Source organism: Arachis hypogaea, chromosome 16, assembly GCF_003086295.3.
Source record: "Arachis hypogaea cultivar Tifrunner chromosome 16, arahy.Tifrunner.gnm2.J5K5, whole genome shotgun sequence".
Taxonomy (NCBI): domain Eukaryota; kingdom Viridiplantae; phylum Streptophyta; class Magnoliopsida; order Fabales; family Fabaceae; genus Arachis; species Arachis hypogaea.
The window spans coordinates 11,360,097-11,378,864 of record NC_092051.1 but is presented as its reverse complement, the minus strand read 5'-3'; the positions used below and the strand labels follow the sequence as shown (position 1 = coordinate 11,378,864).

Below are 18,768 nucleotides of genomic sequence, written 5' to 3'. Positions count from 1 at the left end.
ATTTTACGATTCATTGCTGTATTTGACTAAGTATCGATGAAAACTCTTAGTTTATCATATTAGAAAGTTTTCATAAGAACCAGAACAGGATTAATGGAAGTTAGAAAGCGCTTGTTGTATTATTGATCTAGCACATTTCAAGCTTCAGAACGAACACACTACCAATGCTCTACGACTATTGGTTGCAGATGATATTGCAATCTTCTTCGTCTTCGAATGATATCGCGATCTTCTTCACCTTCGTGACCATGGGTTAGGGAAATCGTGACCATGGGTTAGGGAAGCAGAAACTGAGAGTGAGGAAAAACTTCACTGTTTTAGGTGTAAAACGAACGACGTCGTTTATTATGCTGTGCTATCACTTTACATTTCAGGTCAACAAACCATTAGCAGTAGTATCAAAAAATTAACAGAGATAAACGTGATTTAAAAAAAATTATTTAGGAACCAATTTGATTAAAAAAATCATTCAAAAAATCATTCAAAAAGACAAAAATGATTTGATTATTAAATCATCAAATATTTTGAGAGTATCAATAATCCTTTCAAAAAATAAATTAATTTAAAATAAAATTTATATTAAAATTAATTTAGGAAAGAAAACCAGTATCATTTTAAAAAATACACTATCAATTCAATAAAAGAATCAATAAAATTTTATTATTCGTACAATTATATAGATATTATAGATAAAATAATTAAAAATAATATAAATTTTTATATGAATTAATACTTAGAAAAACAAATTGCACTTTTAGTTTTAAATTATTGTTTACCACAAATGTTCTTATAAAATTTGAAATAAAATAAAATAAAATATGTATTGAAAATGCTCTAAGTGCATATTGCAAATTTCCAGTTGAATTAAATCAGGTGTAATTAATTTTAGAAAAGTGCTAGAAAACAATAAAAATTTTGAACAATATAAAAATCACCAATCAAATAAAAATACACTACACTCTAATTTAATATTACTAATTAAATTTAGTCTTTTAACTCTATTAATTCAAATTGTTTACACATTATTATTTACACATTATTCAAAAACTATTAATTCAAATTATTTACACATTATTATTTACATTATTATTTACACATTATTCAAAAACTATTAATTCAAATTATTTACACATTATTATTTACACATTATTCAAAAATCTTACACATTATTCAAAAATCTTAGTTGTTACCTATACTTTTTCTTAATTTTGTTCTACAAACACAAATTAAACGAACCACAAGTCTTTACCAACAAAAGGGTTTCATTCATTCAGGGCATAGATTTTGTTTTATTCAAATCAAATCACAAAGAGAAAATTACAAACGCAGATCTAAACATTCAATAACGATTTAAAACACAATATTAGTAGTTCTTACCTCATAATAAGACAACTTTAAGCATATATATATTTAGATTTACACACACACAAAACTTACAAAGGAAACACAGCAGAACACCAAAAAAGCACAGGGAATATAATATTATTTAATATTTACAAGAGGGTGTTTGTATGAAGGTATCTAATTAAGAAAACGTAATTGATCTGGTTAATCTCTAATTAAAAGTATGATTAGGCAGAAAGGAGCTTAAGATTTACAATGGAGAGAAAAGCGGTCCAAGCCAAACAAGGCTTTATCAAATCAGCAGCAACATGGTTGACCTGCTTAAACACACGCATGCACCCATACAGGCACCCAAACAGACCCAGGCACAGCACCATGCCCACCCTCGAAGCACCTGCACCGAACACAAGCGGGTCCCACAGAACCGTTAAGAGGAGCTGAGCCACGTAGAGCACCACAGCTACGGGGTACCTATGGAATCCTCCTTCGGCCCAAACCATCCAGGCCGAGAGGCCCATCAGGAAGCCCGAAGCGGGTAAAGTTAGGTGTAGGGCCCACGAGGGCGGGAACCAGAAGGGAGTCTTGTGATCCATGTGGTGGTTGGCACGTGACATGGAGCTCGATATGTATGCGGAGAAGAGCGTCAGCGACAAGGGGAGAATAACGGCAATCAGGAGTGACCTAAGACCGCGTTTGGCCATCGCCATTTTCTTGTCCCGTCTGGTTGTTGTTGTTGTTGTTGTTCCTCCTCCTGCTTTGGTGTCTGCATCGTGTGTGACCCGGTGTTTGAGTTCTTGGGAAGCCATGGTAATGGAGGAAGAAGAAGAAGAAGAAGAGGAGCTTGAAAGAAATGAAGGAATATGGGAAAGGCGAGCGATTGGTTTTGGTTATAAGGTGAAGCGTGGAATTCTCTGGTGGGTGGAAGCCATAGAACAATGGCTTCAATGGGAACCATGCCGCGTGTTCTTGCATGCCCGTGATGTGGAAGTTTGTGACAGCGACACATGGTGCCGACGTAATATTATCGATTATCCTTGATTAAAAAAAAAAGTAGAAACCAACACCTGTTGTATGATGAGTCGATTGCGTTTGCCGACTAAACATCAAACACCGTCATATATTCATATTATCCCTTTAGATTAATTTACTTCTTGCTTTATTATCAACAAACCCTATTTCAATTTGTCACATTGCAATAGAGTTTTAGAAATTTGTCACATTGCAATAGAGTTTTATAGATAGGAGCTACTTAAATAAAGATGTTAAAATTTTTTTTTTAAAGATATTTTTTAAAAATTAAAATTTAATACATATAATTAATTAAATTGTATTATTTTTATTAAAATTAGACTGAACAAATTAGTTTAATAAAAAATTAATAAATTAAATTTTTAAATCGGTATAAATTAAATATTTTTTATAAAAAATTACTATAATATTTCTGTTATAAAACACAGTTAAAATATTTCTATTATATATATATATATTAAAAATTTTAAATTTTAATCCTATAATGATAGAGAATAAAGGAGTTAGAATTTAAAATTTTTAAAATTAATATATATAATAAGAATATTTTAATTATTTTATATAATAAGAGTATTTTAATTATTTTATATAATAAGAGTATTGTATTTATTTTTTATAAAAAATAATATTAATTTAGATAAATTTAAAATTTAATTTACTATTTTTTGGTTAAATTAATTTATCTGATCTAATTTTGACAAAAATAACATAATTTAAATAATTATATATATTAAATTTTAATTATTAAAAAATATTTAAAATAAAAAAAAGAGGTTTTCTGCGTTTTATAGGAGCATCTTTTATAGATATTTGCTATTAGTCCCGATAAAGAGAGGATCTGGTGGAGACTGCGTCTCGAGTCTTTAGTCTTCTTTACTACTCAAATCAGATTTTATTTTTTTTTATTTGTTTAAAACTTAATTAAACTATATCCTTTTTAACCCTAAATTCAATATAAACACTGACCGAAGATGCAAGCAAATCACTTATTTTATTTAATTCTTCTATTCTCATGCTCGTTTTCACATATTAGTGACGGTAATTTTTTGGATCATCATGCTATAAGTCATGTTTAGTATTACAAATCTCTTTTCTAGAGAGAAGACTTTTAAAAATATAAATATAAAACATTTTTTGAGTCATCTTTTGTAATTAAATTAAGTTAATCTAATTTTAATCTTAAATTAATTTTTTTATAATTTATTTTATAAAATAATATATATAAATAATTATTAAATTAGTTATCATGTCATAAATATATATATTATTTAAATTATTTTTAATTTATATTTTATATTTTAATTTATTTTATATAATAGTTATTTATTTTATCTTATATTTAGTTTATTACTAAATAAAATAATAAAAAATTACTTTTTTCTAATGATATTTTTTATTTTGTTTAAAATGTTATTAATAATTAATTCGTCAAAAGACTAGAATTCAATTTAAGAATATGTTGATAGCCAATGTGATATTGCATGCAAAAGGTGAAATTTAAATTTGTAACACTTGTTTGAACAAATTAATAAATAAATAATTAGATTAATCTAAATTAATTATAATATTTTTTTAATTAAAATAATAAAAGAAAATATTAAAAAATTATCAAAATTTATTATTTTTATTATATTTTTTTATTATTAATTTAATTTTTTTAATTTATAAATTTAATAATATATTTTTAATTTTTATTTTTAAATATTAATGACTAAGTGGTTAAAAAAATAATAAATTATGATATTATAATATTCATCTTAATAATTTTTTTTTATATGCAATAAAATTTGTTTCTGTTAAGGTGCACCACTGTACCGGGCCTCTGCAATAGTTAAGACTTGAGAGTTGTTAAGACCAAAGTGAGAGTTATACTGAAGGTGGGCCTTTCAACCTTCGACCCAGATTGTTTTGTTGACCAAAAAGTAGCATGCAAAAATCGATGACAGAAAGTCCGAAATCGTTTCCGTTTGTTGATGATCGGAGACGGAGTGGTGGGAAATGGAAATAGGAGGAGGAAGAAAACTGAAGAGCACAGAAACCATGGCTGTTCAATCGGTGACGCGCTCCGCACCACCGCCCAGAAACAGATCAAAACCCATAACTTTTCTCCAAAACCCCAAAATACCCTTCGCAGCTTCTCTTCTCTTCGCCGATGCCGTCCTCGTCGCTCTCATAATCGCATTCGTCCCCTGTAAGTTTGAACCAAAACCAGAATTCAAAACAAAATGATGAAACGGTTCCCGATTTGATCTTTGTTGTTGAATTTTGATTATTTCAGATACGAAGATAGATTGGGATGCTTATATGTCACAGGTGACCGGGTTTCTGGAAGGGGAGAGAGATTACGGAAACCTGAAAGGTGACACTGGCCCTCTTGTTTACCCTGCTGGCTTCCTTTACATTTATTCTGCATTTCAGTATCTTACTGCTGGACAAGTTTACCCTGCTCAGGTCACTATCTTTCTCATTCATTCATTTCATTTCAAGGATTATTGTAACTTATATTTAGTTGAAATTTGGAATTGCCTTTGCTGATACAGCACTCTATTTATAATACTAATATACTAGTCATGTGGTGTGATGTTTTATTGAAAATATTCACAATTGAAGAGTACTCAGTATGGTTCAATGACTGGTGAATTCATGGGAGTAATAATACTTGATATTGTGGCTTATTGCTTGTTTCTCTTTCTGTTACTGCAGATTTTGTTTGGAATCTTGTATATCATTAATCTGGCAATCATTCTCTTAATCTATGTGAAGACTGATGTGGTAAGGGAACCTCCATTATGCCTGTTCGGATGTGCTTCTTCATACTCTTTTTCACACGGCCTTCATTCAACTAATTGTATAAGTCATACGTACCACAAAGAAACAAGAAACACATTTTGGAGCCCTAAGGATCTTAATTTCTGATCTTTCTCCAACCCTTACCTTCTGATTTGTTATTGGTCTTGATTCACACTGTTTTGACATTCTTTGACAGCTTCCATGGTGGGCCCTTTGTTTACTTTCTCTATCCAAAAGAGTGCATTCTATCTTTGTGCTTCGTCTCTTCAATGATTGTGTGGCCATGATGTTTCTTCATGCTGCATTACTCTTACTCATGCACAGAAGGTGGAATCTAGGTTTGATTGTGTTCAGGTAATTGTGCTCTCTCTCTAAAATCATCTTTCTATAAGGTCAAAGTGTTTACAAGACTTCTCTAATTATTTGTTAGTGTTGCTGTTTCGGTAAAGATGAATGTGCTTCTTTATGCTCCACCTTTACTACTCCTCATGCTAAAGGTACAGATAATATTGACAGTTGAGCATGTTGTATTTATTATCTGCTTGAAATTGTCCCAAATGCGCTCATATAATCTCCTTTACTCCAAATATTTGCAGTCTATGGATATCATTGGGGTGTTTTGGGCATTAGCTGGTGCAGCACTGGTTCAGGTCCATACCTGTTTCCTTGAAAACAGTTGTTAAATGTTAACCCTTTTTCATGATATTCTTGTCACTTTATTCAAAATGCTTTACAATGTGATCAAATATCGTGATGACCAATTCTTGGTGTATTTCTTAAATATTCTTTCCACATTGTTAGGTGAGTTGGTCATATTAGGCTTCAAGAATGATTTGTTCTCAAGAGTAAGCACTGGCCAGGTTTGCTGTCATTGATTAACTACTCTACGGTAAAATACTCCTACAGATATTATTGGGGCTTCCTTTCCTAGTTTCACACCCGGTTGCATACATATCAAGAGCCTTCAATCTTGGCCGTATCTTCATCCATTTCTGGTACTTGTGCTCTTAGTTTGTATTTTGAATTTGATGCCTCTCCCCCCCCCCCCCCCTCTCTCTCTCTCTCTAATCTTTTTAATAGTTTCTATTATGTGTTCTGATATATTAATATTATTTACTTATATGTCATCAGGTCTGTCAACTTCAAATTCATCCCTGAACCAGTATTTGTGTCCAAGGGATTTGCAATCTTTTTGTTGGCTGCTCACCTCATATTACTTGCTTTGTTTGCGCATTATAGATGGTGCAAGTAGGTAAAAATGTTTATTTATTTTTTTTTCCTTAAATTCTATCCCGAAAGGATTGTTGCAAAAGTTTTCTTAATTATTATAATCAAATTAATATGATTGACCAGAAGTCTTGATGCAACAGATAGCTTGAACATGATAACGATTTAATAATGATCATCCATTGACTTGCATTATGAACGTTTTTGTCATGATAGTGATATGTAGGATTCTGCTGTACACTTGATTGAGATATTGTGCAGCTGGATTTTTTATGTTTACTTATTTAATTGCTCACAGACATGAAGGAGGGCTTCTCAACTTTCTGCATTCCAGAATTGTCTCTATGAAGCTGAGGTTTGCACTTTTCTTTTCCTCTGCTTCTCCAAAGTTTGGCAAGAGTAGTTCATCAAGCATCAAGATCCTCACTAAAGAACGTGAGTAAAAATTTTCATTCAGGATTTAAGTGGATAATAGTACTTCCACTTTTTGTGACAAGTTATACTGAATCTTGCCTTTTAATCAGATATTGTGACAACTATGTTTGTTGGGAATTTCATTGGCATTGTATGTGCTCGGTCATTGCATTATCAGTTCTATTCGTGGTAAGTCTGCTGGGATTTGTAATTATTGCTATTACTATCGTTAGATGAATAAGTTTCTTGGTTTAACTATGCCTCTGTGCAGTTGTGTAAACCAACTCTATTGCCAGCTACTTATTCTGTTGCATTTTAAGAAAGTAACAAGTGCAATGGGACTAAATCTTGTAATTTGGCTATTGTACAGGTACTTCTATAGCTTACCTTACTTGTTGTGGAGAACACAATACCCAACCTTGCTGCGGTAGGTTAATCCACGTTCCTTGCTTTACTTTCAATTTTCATGGCCTTTTCTCTTTCCATTAAAGATCCATATATCTGTATTATCGATCAGCTTGATTTTATTCGTCGGAGTGGAGGTCTGCTGGAATATCTTCCCTTCGAATAATCTCTCGTCAGCTCTGCTTTTGTGGCTTCACTTAGTTATTCTGTGGGGTTTGTGGTCTGCTCCACCGGAGCATCCTTATGCACAAGATAAACCTTCCTCTCGCAAACACAAATAGTTCAAAGGTTCATCAACGGATGAATTGGATAAATGAGTTTCCTCTTTGATGTAAATTTTTGTGTTGTATCTTCAGGCAACATAGGAATGACAATCGCTTTAGATCTTGACTGTCACATTTTGACAAGTTTTCTGCTTTTTGTTTTCTTTACCTTGTAACTTACTGTAAGAAGTTTTGCACGGATATTTAGTGATGGTTTGTGTTGCATACTTGCATGTCTTAAAAGGAGTGTTGCCATCAGAACCCAAAAAATAAAGAGTAGTATTTTAACTACTGGATTAATAGCACTTGCTTGTTAACCCGTTTGTTTCATTTATTAAATATATACAATAACGAATCTGATATTAGTTGATAATACTTAATAGTAATGTGCTTTCAGTAAATTATTTTAGCTTTAAGTTTTAGAAATAATAAAATAAATTATAAATATACTTATATGGTAGAAGTGCATCGTAAGGGACAATCTTATTCTCCTCTATCTAATGTGTTTGTTTCTTTCCCTGATTATATTGATCGACCATGCAACCATGTGACATAATAAACCTACAAAAAGAAGTGTATTTTTTTTTTTGTAACTACAAAAAAATGAAGTGCAGAAATTGTAAAATGGCATAATTAACCATTAATCAACAGCAGTCAGCACTGCCATAGTGCCATGACATGAGCTATTCAAATTTGAATATGAAAAAATAAATAAAAGAATAAAATTGAACGGAATGCCGCTCAATGCTCTTCAATTTTGCCCATGTCAAATGACGAGAATACCCATCGATACTTCATTTGAAAATTTGAAAGATCATACACCTACAGATGCAACACAGTATTTATTTTATTTATCATTTTTTTCATAAATAGAGTTTGATCTCTAACTCTATATTATTATTATTATTATTATTATTATTTCAGTTAATTTACACATGTAAAGTAAAGAAGCCAAACCAATGAAAGGTCAATATTGTAATTGCAGAGGAACACATCGAACCCAACGGACCTAAAAATACAGAGGAGTGAGTTCGTGAGAGTGGATTGCAATCGCAATTTTATTTTGGTTTCAAAAAATTGGAAAAGAAAGAGTCGTCGTTTTGTAGGTGGAGCTGCTGCGTTCATCATCATCATGGTTAGTCTCTCTCTCTCTCTTCTTCTTTTCCTTTCATTTTCATCATCCTTTCTCATTTGCGGATCTTAATTTCAATTTTCGACCCTATTAGGGTTTCTGAAACTCGATTCCCTAAAGCGCCCATCAATGTGCCTCTTAATTATGCCTCTTCAATTCAGAATCCTTTTCCTACGTTTACCGAACCACGGATTTACCCCCCAAATTGGACGTCGCATGATTGAGAATCCTCTTTGATTGTGTTTCCGTTGATGCTACCTATTTTAGATTCATTTCATGTTTTAAGGTTTTCAATACCTAGATTTTGCATTGTTGCCTTCGTTCTGTTTAGATTGGCTTTGTGACGTTTTGTAATTGCAGGACGGACAAGATTCGGAAGACCCAAAGCAAAGCACTGCTGATATGACAGTTTTTGTAAGTTGTTAAGCTTTTTCTCTATCAAGAATTAATGGTTTTGCTCAGCTATTGCATGTTCTCACATTTTAGTAAATTATTTATTGATTTTTGATTATGAGTTATCCTCTGCATCCCAATGTTCATGATGAGAGTGGCTTTACATTATAATAGCATTTGAGAACATTTTAGCTTACTATTTTACATCTTGAGCTACTTATTTTTAATATTTGGTTTTCATTATTGCCTTCTGCTACTTACATTTACCTATGCTGGCTAGTGTGCCATGTTCCATTATGAGAGTGGAAATGTGTAGAGTATTGTCCTAGATTGTAACGTTTGGGATGGGATTATAGTTTAATGAGTTAAATTGCTGCTGTCATTCTCTTGAATGTCAATTAGTTTTGACCAATGTCTTTCCCTCTATCTTTTTCCAGGTGCAAAATCTTCTTCAGCAGATGGTGAGATGTATATAAGAGCTGCATTGCTGATTTGCTGAATTTCAATATATTTCACTTTTGCTAATAAGAATTTTGTTTGCAGCAAAATAGATTCCAGACAATGTCTGACTCCATCGTCACAAAGAATATCCTTTTAAATTTGGCTCTTGTGTGTTTAAATAATTGAACATTTTGTGCTTTGAAAAATTGAGTTATTATTTGCATCTCAGCATCAAGTCTGCAAACACCCATATTACAGAATAGGTTAGAAAAAACAGACATGTTGGTATGCAACTATGCATGCATAGCTGAATGAATAATTAATTATTTCCATGCATAGTTAAATCTTAGGGGTCGTTTTCCCTTTAAAGAAAATACATCCTTACCGTGGTTGTGCATATGCAAATTGTTCCCCAATGCATTGTAAGGTTTTGTACTTCTGTATCTGCAGTGTCATGTTGGCACAGGTGGAAACTGATACCAATTCTTACATGGGTATTGTTGATTTGTTCAACTTGAGTTGCTGAAATAGTTGATTTCCTTGACTTCATTGCACTTGATGAGATGGGAAACCGTATAAATGAGTTGGAGCAAAGCATCAATGACCTAAGGGCAGAGATGGGAGTGGAGAACTCGCCTGCAGGAGGTACCAAACCAGAAGATTCCAAAGAGGAGGGTTCAGCTTAAGTGTCATTTTCATGTTTCAACTGCCTTATATTCGTGTCGTATACATCAGGATTTTGGTACTGTTGGTTCTGTGTTTATCAGTGGTTCAGAATTCATATATTTGCTATGTACCTATGAGTGCACTTTCTCCTTTGTAGCTAAACAAAATATCGTACTGTTCTTTTTTCGGAAAAAATAGAGTACTGATGACTAATTGTTTGCCATTTCGACATGGGATATGATCATGTGTTATTTGATGAAGATATTATTACCTATTGATTTACATTGCGAATATTGTGTTTACTTTGCTATCCTTCGCACCTGCCCTGCATAATCTCTACGTATCAGTTTTCAGATTTAATCAAACCTTGTTTTCATTGGCAAAATGGGTTACAATAGAATGAGAAATGAATGGAATGGAATGGAGTGGAAGATGAAATAAATTAGAGATGGAATGTTCACTTTTTTTAATTATAAATTTATAATACTCTCTATTATTTGTTTTTCATTGTAATTTCTAGATTATAATGACAAATCCATCCTTCAATATACAAATGATAGAGTAGAATTTGTATTCGATTTCACTGTACTGTGCTGTAATGTAAGATATATTTCTTGTGGTTATCTAAAGTCTAAAGTTTGGGGAGCAATCCATTATCCATGTTGGGGAATCTTGGGCCTTAATAGAATATTAGGAACCATAGCATCTCCCATATGTTTCCTGGGAAAGAAGAATGAATCTTGGTGCGCTATCCAATTTCACATCTACTTAATCCCATATATATATCAAGTTATCAGCGGTGGCTTTAGACTCGCATTCCAACGAAATCATTGAAAAATATTAGTAGCATGGAAAAAGGTCTTAACCCAAATAAACATGTTACTAGTGATTAATTTCAACACCTTTTCTGTTTGTCTTATTTTCTTCCGAACAGCAAGCAATGATAGAAGAGTTGAGTTAGATACGTGTGTGAAAAATAGTATTATCCGCACGTGGGCTTTGAAGAAGCAGCAAGGAAAGTAAGATCATTGACAGAGGTAACAAAAATAAGTGTTAAGTACTACTATCTAACTCATTTCATTTGACTATTTTTGACTTGCACTTCCCTATGCTTGCTTAGATGCATGTACATGCATAAATAAATATAGATTTTGAGATTTGCAATTCTGCATTTAAAACAATATAGATTTTTACGATTAAACTCATTATATAAAATTGTTAAATCAGGAAAGCAAAAATATTATATGTAGATATATCATTCATGTTTCCATGGAAATCTCCGGTGGAAATTTTATCAAATGAAAAAGCACAAACATAATAAAACAGAACAAGCCTGATAATGATAAGTACATATAGGAATAACATAAGAAACTTGATGGTGAGTCCATAAGAAGATGCAAGAAATTGGTGCTAACTATTGCGGCAACGAGTGATGGTGGTGCAACCACGGGTATAAGGATTAGCCTCTGCACCTGGCTTGCAGTTGTAGTAGGAAGCACCTCTTTGAGAGCATGGTACCGTGTTCCGCTGCAGCGCTTGATAGCTTATGTACTGCGACGTTGCTAGAATGCGCCTGTGCGAAGACTCCATCCCCACCAACTCACCCTCTTCCATGCACTCTTCTATGGAGCCTTGGCAACTTCTTGCTCTCATTGCCACCAGCCTTAGGCGATGGTCGCCTACGGCGGTTGCCTTAGGCAGAGACATGGACATCACTACCGTGAACATAAACAAGGTTAGGAGGACAAAGGCACTTGCCATTGCTTATGCTTACAGTTACAAATATGGTGCTATTATTCTTCTCTCAACTTTCTATGTTGTTTCCATTTTATACAAGTTTCTTACTTGGAGAGTGTGAGTGGGAACTTAACTTGTTTAATAAGCATTTCAATTTGATAAACATGGACAATTTTATATATATTAATGGATTTAAAATATATATATATATATATATATATATATATATATATATATATATATATATATATATATTATATATATAACTCTTTGGTTTATTTTCTCAACCTTAGAGTTACTAATAATAATATGGTAACAAAATCAGCATGAGTTCAAGTGGTCAGCTTACTCGTCCGTTGGTCAGCTTACTCGTCCGTTTAAACAAGTATTTGGGATTCGAATTACGCCTTGTGTATGCACTATGCAGCAATTCATTGGTCGGCGCAGACCCTTGAATGGAGTTCTGATTCATAGCGGATTAGAAGATACACAAAATTTCAACAGACAACAACCACCTAAAAGAAAAACAAGAACCTATCAGTATCATAGCTTACAAGGTATTGTAATGTTCAAGTTCAAATGTGTTCCAATTGCAGTGAAGAAAGTTGGGTAGACGATAAAATGGATAGCCTTCAAAACCTACCAAGAAAACGATATAAACAATGAGTTAGGGAGAATCGATGATACGGGGTTTACATTCAAAGCATTAACTTCATTTTCTTGCTCTCAATTCAAACCATTAACTACTTAAACGCTAATAATCTATTCGGCCTGTGTGTGAATCACGCAGAATTCTAATTCAAACAAAATGAATGTTGGCTTTGAAATCAGATTTGCCACGTGAGGCGACCACAAATCTTTTAACCGCAAAATTCGGTTGGATAAGTATCAATGAGAAACTGATCCTGGAGAGTGGAAGCCTTTTTTCAAGTTCCTTCATTGATACTGCACTTATGGCTTCAATATACCCACGAAATTATAAGTAAACAATTAAAAGGATTAATCATACACAAGTGTGACCAAAGAATATTTGATTCAATGGTTAATGATGTGTCTACTTGCTTAAATAATTTTGTAACATGCAAAAACTGGCCAGTGGCCACCATTATCAGTTCTAGAATGTGATTAGCTTAACACTAAAACTATTAACAGTTAACAGTTGGACTGGGAAAATTATAAACCTTCTTAAGAAATCGTTGCCATTATAGTCTTATCTCAAATAAGAAAAGTGAAAAAAATAGTAAAAGAAAAAGATAAAGAATGGCCAGAGTTATATTATTTATAAGCATGATAATAGAATATTGTACTGGCTTACACATTATTCATCCCATAGGCCATATCCATTGCATAATGGATGATTATGCACCCATTAACCTTTGATTATGGATCTATATAGAGACCAAACTGCTAGGTGATGATTATAACCAAGAATTTATGTAGCACAAAAATAGACTTGGGTTAAGTACAAATTAAGTTTGTTGCCAAGGTACAGTTTTTATTTTTCCATTCATAACAAGTCTCAGTTGTAACACTTTGCAACTGTCAGTAATGATCGTTAAGGAATGATGTACACATAAATATTTCTGTGAGACATAAATAAATACTTGCACTCTAGAAATTCTGTAACAAAAGTATGCCATGTAAAATTTCTCATCTTTCCAGCTTGCTTAAAAATGCTTCCATTTCTGGTAGCTCCTTCACAATTTGCTGCCAGTCAGGCATTCCCTGCAAATTCAGTAGAAATTTTGTTGGTATGTAACTGATAGTGGCATAGCATTAAAAGGAGTATATGCTATATTCAATCAGGGAAAAAATAAAAAATAATAATAACCCTTAATGCAATTCTTCTAGCTAGTCAAATGATAAATTTCGTGATTGCTGCAACTAAGATGACAAAAGAATTGAAACCAGTATTACAACCATTTCTTAATGATCATCAAGCTTTTCAAACAAGCCATCACAGAATGAAACAAATCCAAAACAATGGACTGATTCTTACAGTATTTTACAAATGTGATTCCTCTCATGCATCTTATGCTTGTGTAAAACCTGCTTTTGACTAAAGTCATATTATGAATTTATGATGCTCATAGTTTTGTTGACATTTGGCAAGTTAATAAATATCACATCATCAAGTAAGGGAAAGCAAATGAAGTTTTCTCTGAAATGGCACTTACTTTCCCCGATCTTCGAATCCTCCCATCTAAGCGCATTATTATGTACACGTCTTCGCCAACAGTAACTCCTTCAGATTTCTGCTGATCTCTTATCCACCTACATAAGTTATCATGCACCTATTAGCAACTACTCTTTTTCCTCCCAAAATAAATGGAGAAAATTTATTACAAAAGCTGGTAAAGATAAGAGAATATTACTGTTCCCATTCTGCTTGCGATACAACTTCAGCCTTGAACCTGATTTCTGCTTTCAACTTCGATTTTGAAGCTATGGACTGTGTTCGCTTATCAAAATCTTCCTAACATAGCTTTATGGGTTATTGCCATCAAACAATACTTTTAGATGAAGAGAAAGATCCGTGAAGGCAAAGGTGATGTGAATCTTACCCCAATGGACGGAAGAGCTTCAGCAGCCTTTTGTGGACGACCAAAACCTTTCTTCTCAATTTTTGTTTTTGTTTTGGTTTCCCTACCTTCTCCCCATATGACAGGAACTAACAGGACACCACGTCTAACGAGCTCAGTGCGAAATCGTTCTGCTCTTTGCAAAGCCAAAGATACTGTTTCTTTTTTCCCAGCTAATATAACCTACAACCCAAGCTTCAGTTAAAGCATAGACTTTATGTTAAAAGGAAGGGGAAAAATATCAAACAGATAAAAAGTGTGTGTGTTTTGAAATGAGATTGAACACAGATACTCACCGGCCTAACTGTGTCCCGTAGCTGAACAAGTTCAACTACACGATTAGTTGTTAAGCGCAAAGGCAGCCTTGATAGTGTCTCATCTCGAGATATTTGTTCAATCTGCTCCTCCTCCTTTTTATTGTCCCAAAAAAATAATGCCACAAAAGCAACAATGCCTGCACATTGCTGATTCTGGTGCTCAGTCATTAAATGAAGGTAAAATGCACTTGCACAATGCAGTCACAATTTTTTTAAGTTAAAAAAATAGGACTTACAAAAGCGTGAACTAACAATTTAACTATCCCAAATTGAACATTTATTTTCAGTATTTTTAACAAAGTTAAGTAGTTCTATATTCACCTCCAATGTTAATGGCAGCATTCCCTGCAGTTTCCAGTAGATCAGGAGCACCATCACCACCTTGAATTGCACGGATTAGCCTGGGTAGAGTGAAGAACAATGATATTCCTGCAGCTGCTGTGAATGCCACATAAAAAAACCTCCTAACCCCACGAAACGGTGCCTGAACTTCACTAATAAGTTTTAGATCTCTCCGAAAACTGTTGCCAATATCTTCCCCACCTATCCTGGCCTGGTTGCATGGCAACAAGAGTGAAGGTCATAAATTCCTTTCAAAATTTTGCAACCTGGCATTGTAAAGTTGTTGAGAACTAATTAAGAAACCTCTTCTTGTAGTTCTTTGAACTCAGGCAAAGCTCTAAAAGAGGCCAAGTCTGGATCATTGAGAATTGTACCAAATTTTAGGTTGTATTCCCTCAAAGCAGTACGGAGACTATCTGCAGCTTTCTTTCCTTCCCCTCTTTGTAACCAAACAACAACCATTAAAAGTAAAGTTAATCTCCCAACTTCAACAGTGACAGCATCATAAATATAGAACAGAACTATACCCTAACCACTGCCCCTATGTAAATCAATTGAATTTTTCCATATCATTGAATAAATATAACAGAAAGTGCTAGGAACTGGATAAATTAGTCACTTTAGAGATACCAACATGTTCGGTTGCCAGAAACTGTGAAAACTATTGAATAGTAGATTAATGCCTTACTACCTCACAATTCAATAATTCATGCAGTGAGTTAAATCTGAATTTACAAGAGCTACTACAATACACACAAAATGGAATGCACAAGCAATTAACCTGTATGCATGGCAGCAAGCTTTGTTGTAGAAAGCAGCTTGGGCCTCCACAGGATTGGGATTCAAGGTAAGCGCTGTTTCAAACTGGGCTAAAGCATCCTTAACCTAAGGAGTCCCAAGAAAAAGAAGTGAACTTTGGGTACCAAATACTTGGAGAACCAGAGGAAAATAAATAAATCAACAACGAAGGGGATTAAGGAGGAAGTCCACGATAAAATACCCTTCCTTTGGAGAAGAGCTGAAGACCTAAATTGACGGAAGATTCAGCAGTTTGAGTTTCAGCTTCTGCGGCCTGTGACGGTGGTGAGGAAGAAGAAGAAGAGCATGAAATGACTGAAAATTGAATCTTTTTGAATGGGCGTATGAGAATGGAGCTGGTAAGGGGATTGCATGGCGTAGTTGGAATGCTCCACTTTGATTCAGAGGAACACAAAAACTGTTGCTGCACACCAACTCCAATTACAGCCATTGCTTTCTTTTCAATTCATCTCTACCTTCCTCTCTGTTATTCTGTTATCCAAATCCGTCATAATCTCCACCCTCCGTATTTACTACTATTTCTCGAAATCGACGCTCAGGATCTTAAATTACAGTGCTCTTTTGTTCTCACTGCTACGACGTCGCTTCATCAGTAACGCACCTAATAAAACTCCATCATCACAATTCACAAATATGGCATGCCAATTACCGTTAGCATTAGGGTATTGCAACCGGGTTTGTTACATTAAATATTGCAAAGATCATTTGCTTGAATTATTATTCTCTTTAATCGTGGGTTCGATGCTTGGGATGTTAACAACCTTAAGTAGGAAATTCCACTACAGAAACCCCGTGTGAATATCCCTAATACAACCAAGCGCAGGAGAAAAAGAAAGGATAAAAACAAAACTCGTTTAAAAACCGAAACTTCCAGTTTGATACTATAGTACATCTATCCACCTAAGAAGGAGGGAAAAATCAAATAGTGGATAATATAACTGATTCTCAAAGAACTTCCACTAAAAGTGAACACCTTGTTGCTTATTTTTTTATTCAATTATACATCAAGAGGAATATCAGTGGTTCTTCTCAAAGCAGCGCTTGGCACCCTCGAGAGTATTATGCAGCAACATTGTGACAGTCATTGGACCAACACCACCAGGAACAGGAGTAATCCAACCAGCTACTTTAGATGCTTCCTCAAAATCTACATCACCAACAAGCCTGTAACCAGACTTCTTTGTCGGGTCATCGACAGCATTTGTGCCGACATCTATCACTGCAGCTCCAGGCTTGATCCAACTTCCCTTGATCTGAAAAATGCAAAGAATCATGGTGAACTCCACATCAAGAAGAAAGACTGAAATTAATTCATGAGAAACATGGTTCTGACTGAGCAACAAAAATATCTGGGGACAATATGTCATCCTGCAATGACTAAGAATAAAGAGAATGTTTTGTTAGTTACCATCATCGGCTGCCCTGCTGCGGCGATAACAATATCTGCTTCGCGTATGATACTTTCCGGTTGAGTTGTGCGTGAATGGACGATAGTAACCGTTGCATCTGCTTTCAAAAGCAGCAATGAAGCTGGTAATCCAACTATGTTGCTTCTACCAACCACCACTGCTTTCTTTCCCTTTATACTTACACCACTTCGCGATAAGAGTTCGATACATGCCTTTTTACAAGTAGCAAGTGTAAATGAATAAGAAGTATGACTTTAACATAGCATTTCACAGGCAAACTTGTATTCATACATTCTTGATCATCAAGATTAGTTAAGGAAAAAAAAAAACTAGAGCAGAACATGAATTAATGTCTATCCAACATTTTTTCAATCTCTTTATATCCCATAGGCCGAGACACCGAGTTCATCACCACTGCAAACCAGCATAGGATAAAATCAACATTACAACTAAGCATGAAACTAAATTTCAGTAACATTACCTTGGGAGTGCAAGGAAGGAAGAGTGGATCTCTGTCTTTCATTGCAAGCTTTCCAATGTTGAGAGGATGGAAGCCATCCACATCCTTCCCAAGGCTGATTTCGCTGAGAACTTTCTCTTCATTGATATGCTTTGGCAATGGAAGTTGAACCAATATACCTGATTGCATACATTTTTTGCCACAAACTGAGCTAAAAATAAAAGCTTAGAATTGTAACAAGTAATATAAATCTAATACCGTGAACATCAGGGTTAACATTGAGCTGGTGAACTTGCTTAATCAAATCGGATTCGGAAACTTGTTCGGGAAGGTCAATGTCGAAGGACTTAATCCCTAATTCAGCACACGCCTTTCTCTTCATTCCCACGTAACTCTGCGAGTCCTTCCTGTTCCCTACTATCACCACCGCCAACCCCGGAACCTGCAACAACACCATCGCATTACATCATTCTAATTCCCAATTTTGATTAGGTTAGATTGGGATTGGAATCGGGATTGATTACCTTGCCGTACTTTTGAGAGAGGGCGCGCACTTCCTCCGCGATCTCAGATCTGATAGTTTGCGCCACCGCCTTGCCGTCGATTACGGTGGCCATTTGATCGGTGAACCAACGCTGATTCAGACTCTGACTCGTAAGTGAATCTGAGCCTTACTCTCTTATCGCTTCTCACTTCTCTTTGGCAGTAACCACCTCTTGTTGGATATTTTTTTTTCCTTTTATTTTTTTTCGATATGAATTATGAACATTGAAAATTTCTGAATTTTATTATTGTTATTGTTTTTATTTTTATTTATTGCGAATTAGCATTTATAAATGTTTATTCTTTATTTTAATTAGTTTGATTCCTCAATGAGAATGAGCTTAGTGAAATACATGACTTCATAATTCGCAAAGTTAATTAAAGATTAGGGTCCTTAACAGCTCTATTTTACCAGGACATTTATTCCTTAATCTCTCCTTTGATCATTTAATTTC

General features: G+C 34.1%; 5 protein-coding genes across 6 annotated transcripts; 2 read left to right on the top strand and 3 right to left on the bottom strand.

The window, feature by feature from the left end:
• Nucleotides 1–1,384: 1,384 nt before the first annotated feature.
• LOC112756388 (translocator protein homolog) lies at nt 1,385–2,480 on the bottom strand. The gene has a single exon (XM_025804973.3). The coding sequence runs from the start codon at nt 2,148–2,150 to the stop codon at nt 1,572–1,574; it is 579 nt and encodes a 192-aa protein (XP_025660758.1). The 5' UTR covers nt 2,151–2,480; the 3' UTR covers nt 1,385–1,571.
• A 1,682-nt stretch (nt 2,481–4,162) lies between these two features.
• Nucleotides 4,163–7,789, top strand: LOC112756385 (dol-P-Man:Man(5)GlcNAc(2)-PP-Dol alpha-1,3-mannosyltransferase). The gene is made up of 12 exons (XM_025804967.3): nt 4,163–4,564; nt 4,652–4,824; nt 5,077–5,145; nt 5,360–5,517; nt 5,594–5,660; nt 5,760–5,813; nt 6,070–6,158; nt 6,295–6,411; nt 6,689–6,825; nt 6,915–6,993; nt 7,175–7,231; nt 7,322–7,789. Exons 1-12 carry the CDS (start codon nt 4,372–4,374, stop codon nt 7,488–7,490), a joined length of 1,362 nt encoding a protein of 453 aa, XP_025660752.1. The 5' UTR covers nt 4,163–4,371; the 3' UTR covers nt 7,491–7,789.
• Nucleotides 7,790–8,268: 479 nt separating this feature from the next.
• LOC112756389 (heat shock factor-binding protein) lies at nt 8,269–10,386 on the top strand. Its single transcript, XM_025804974.3, has 5 exons — nt 8,269–8,607; nt 8,965–9,018; nt 9,435–9,458; nt 9,541–9,583; nt 9,994–10,386. Exons 1-5 carry the CDS (start codon nt 8,605–8,607, stop codon nt 10,122–10,124), a joined length of 255 nt encoding a protein of 84 aa, XP_025660759.1. The 5' UTR covers nt 8,269–8,604; the 3' UTR covers nt 10,125–10,386.
• A 2,929-nt stretch (nt 10,387–13,315) lies between these two features.
• On the bottom strand, nt 13,316–16,633 carry LOC112756386 (protein LOW PSII ACCUMULATION 1, chloroplastic). 2 transcript variants are annotated; one of them, XR_003179313.3, is made up of 9 exons: nt 16,083–16,633; nt 15,864–15,967; nt 15,386–15,521; nt 15,062–15,293; nt 14,720–14,877; nt 14,406–14,606; nt 14,217–14,313; nt 14,019–14,115; nt 13,316–13,566 (listed from the first exon to the last, which is right to left on the bottom strand). XR_003179313.3 is itself a non-coding variant. In XM_025804969.3 (9 exons), the coding sequence occupies exons 1-9, from the start codon at nt 16,329–16,331 to the stop codon at nt 13,492–13,494; spliced, it is 1,353 nt and encodes a 450-aa protein (XP_025660754.1). In that variant the 5' UTR covers nt 16,332–16,633; the 3' UTR covers nt 13,316–13,491. The 2 variants fall into 2 exon arrangements, 1 of the variants encoding a protein (XP_025660754.1); XM_025804969.3 differs by having other exon boundaries at nt 14,217–14,317.
• A 103-nt stretch (nt 16,634–16,736) lies between these two features.
• LOC112756387 (bifunctional protein FolD 2) lies at nt 16,737–18,768 on the bottom strand. Its single transcript, XM_025804972.2, has 5 exons — nt 18,295–18,768; nt 18,029–18,212; nt 17,792–17,949; nt 17,310–17,522; nt 16,737–17,154 (listed from the first exon to the last, which is right to left on the bottom strand). Exons 1-5 carry the CDS (start codon nt 18,385–18,387, stop codon nt 16,918–16,920), a joined length of 885 nt encoding a protein of 294 aa, XP_025660757.1. The 5' UTR covers nt 18,388–18,768; the 3' UTR covers nt 16,737–16,917.

What these genes read in the sequence shown, in the direction of transcription:
- LOC112756385 (XM_025804967.3), top strand. Translation starts at nt 4,372, where the DNA reads ATGGAAATAGGAGGAGGAAGAAAACTGAAGAGCACAGAAACCATGGCT. An exon ending in GACAAGTTTACCCTGCTCAG is followed by an intron (nt 4,825 to 5,076) that starts GTCACTATCTTT and finishes CTGTTACTGCAG; the next exon opens with ATTTTGTTTGGAATCTTGTA. An exon ending in CAAGATCCTCACTAAAGAAC is followed by an intron (nt 6,826 to 6,914) that starts GTGAGTAAAAAT and finishes CCTTTTAATCAG; the next exon opens with ATATTGTGACAACTATGTTT.
- LOC112756388 (XM_025804973.3), bottom strand. Translation starts at nt 2,150, where the DNA reads ATGGCTTCCCAAGAACTCAAACACCGGGTCACACACGATGCAGACACC.
- LOC112756389 (XM_025804974.3), top strand. An exon ending in CTGCTGATATGACAGTTTTT is followed by an intron (nt 9,019 to 9,434) that starts GTAAGTTGTTAA and finishes ATCTTTTTCCAG; the next exon opens with GTGCAAAATCTTCTTCAGCA. An exon ending in TGACTCCATCGTCACAAAGA is followed by an intron (nt 9,584 to 9,993) that starts ATATCCTTTTAA and finishes ACTTCATTGCAC; the next exon opens with TTGATGAGATGGGAAACCGT.
- LOC112756386 (XM_025804969.3), bottom strand. Translation starts at nt 16,331, where the DNA reads ATGGCTGTAATTGGAGTTGGTGTGCAGCAACAGTTTTTGTGTTCCTCT. An exon ending in AGCTCTTCTCCAAAGGAAGG is followed by an intron (nt 15,968 to 16,082) that starts GTATTTTATCGT and finishes GGGACTCCTTAG; the next exon opens with GTTAAGGATGCTTTAGCCCA. An exon ending in GCTTGCTGCCATGCATACAG is followed by an intron (nt 15,522 to 15,863) that starts GTTAATTGCTTG and finishes TTGGTTACAAAG; the next exon opens with AGGGGAAGGAAAGAAAGCTG.
- LOC112756387 (XM_025804972.2), bottom strand. Translation starts at nt 18,387, where the DNA reads ATGGCCACCGTAATCGACGGCAAGGCGGTGGCGCAAACTATCAGATCT. An exon ending in TGTTAACCCTGATGTTCACG is followed by an intron (nt 17,950 to 18,028) that starts GTATTAGATTTA and finishes GTATGCAATCAG; the next exon opens with GTATATTGGTTCAACTTCCA. An exon ending in CAGCAGGGCAGCCGATGATG is followed by an intron (nt 17,155 to 17,309) that starts GTAACTAACAAA and finishes TGCATTTTTCAG; the next exon opens with ATCAAGGGAAGTTGGATCAA.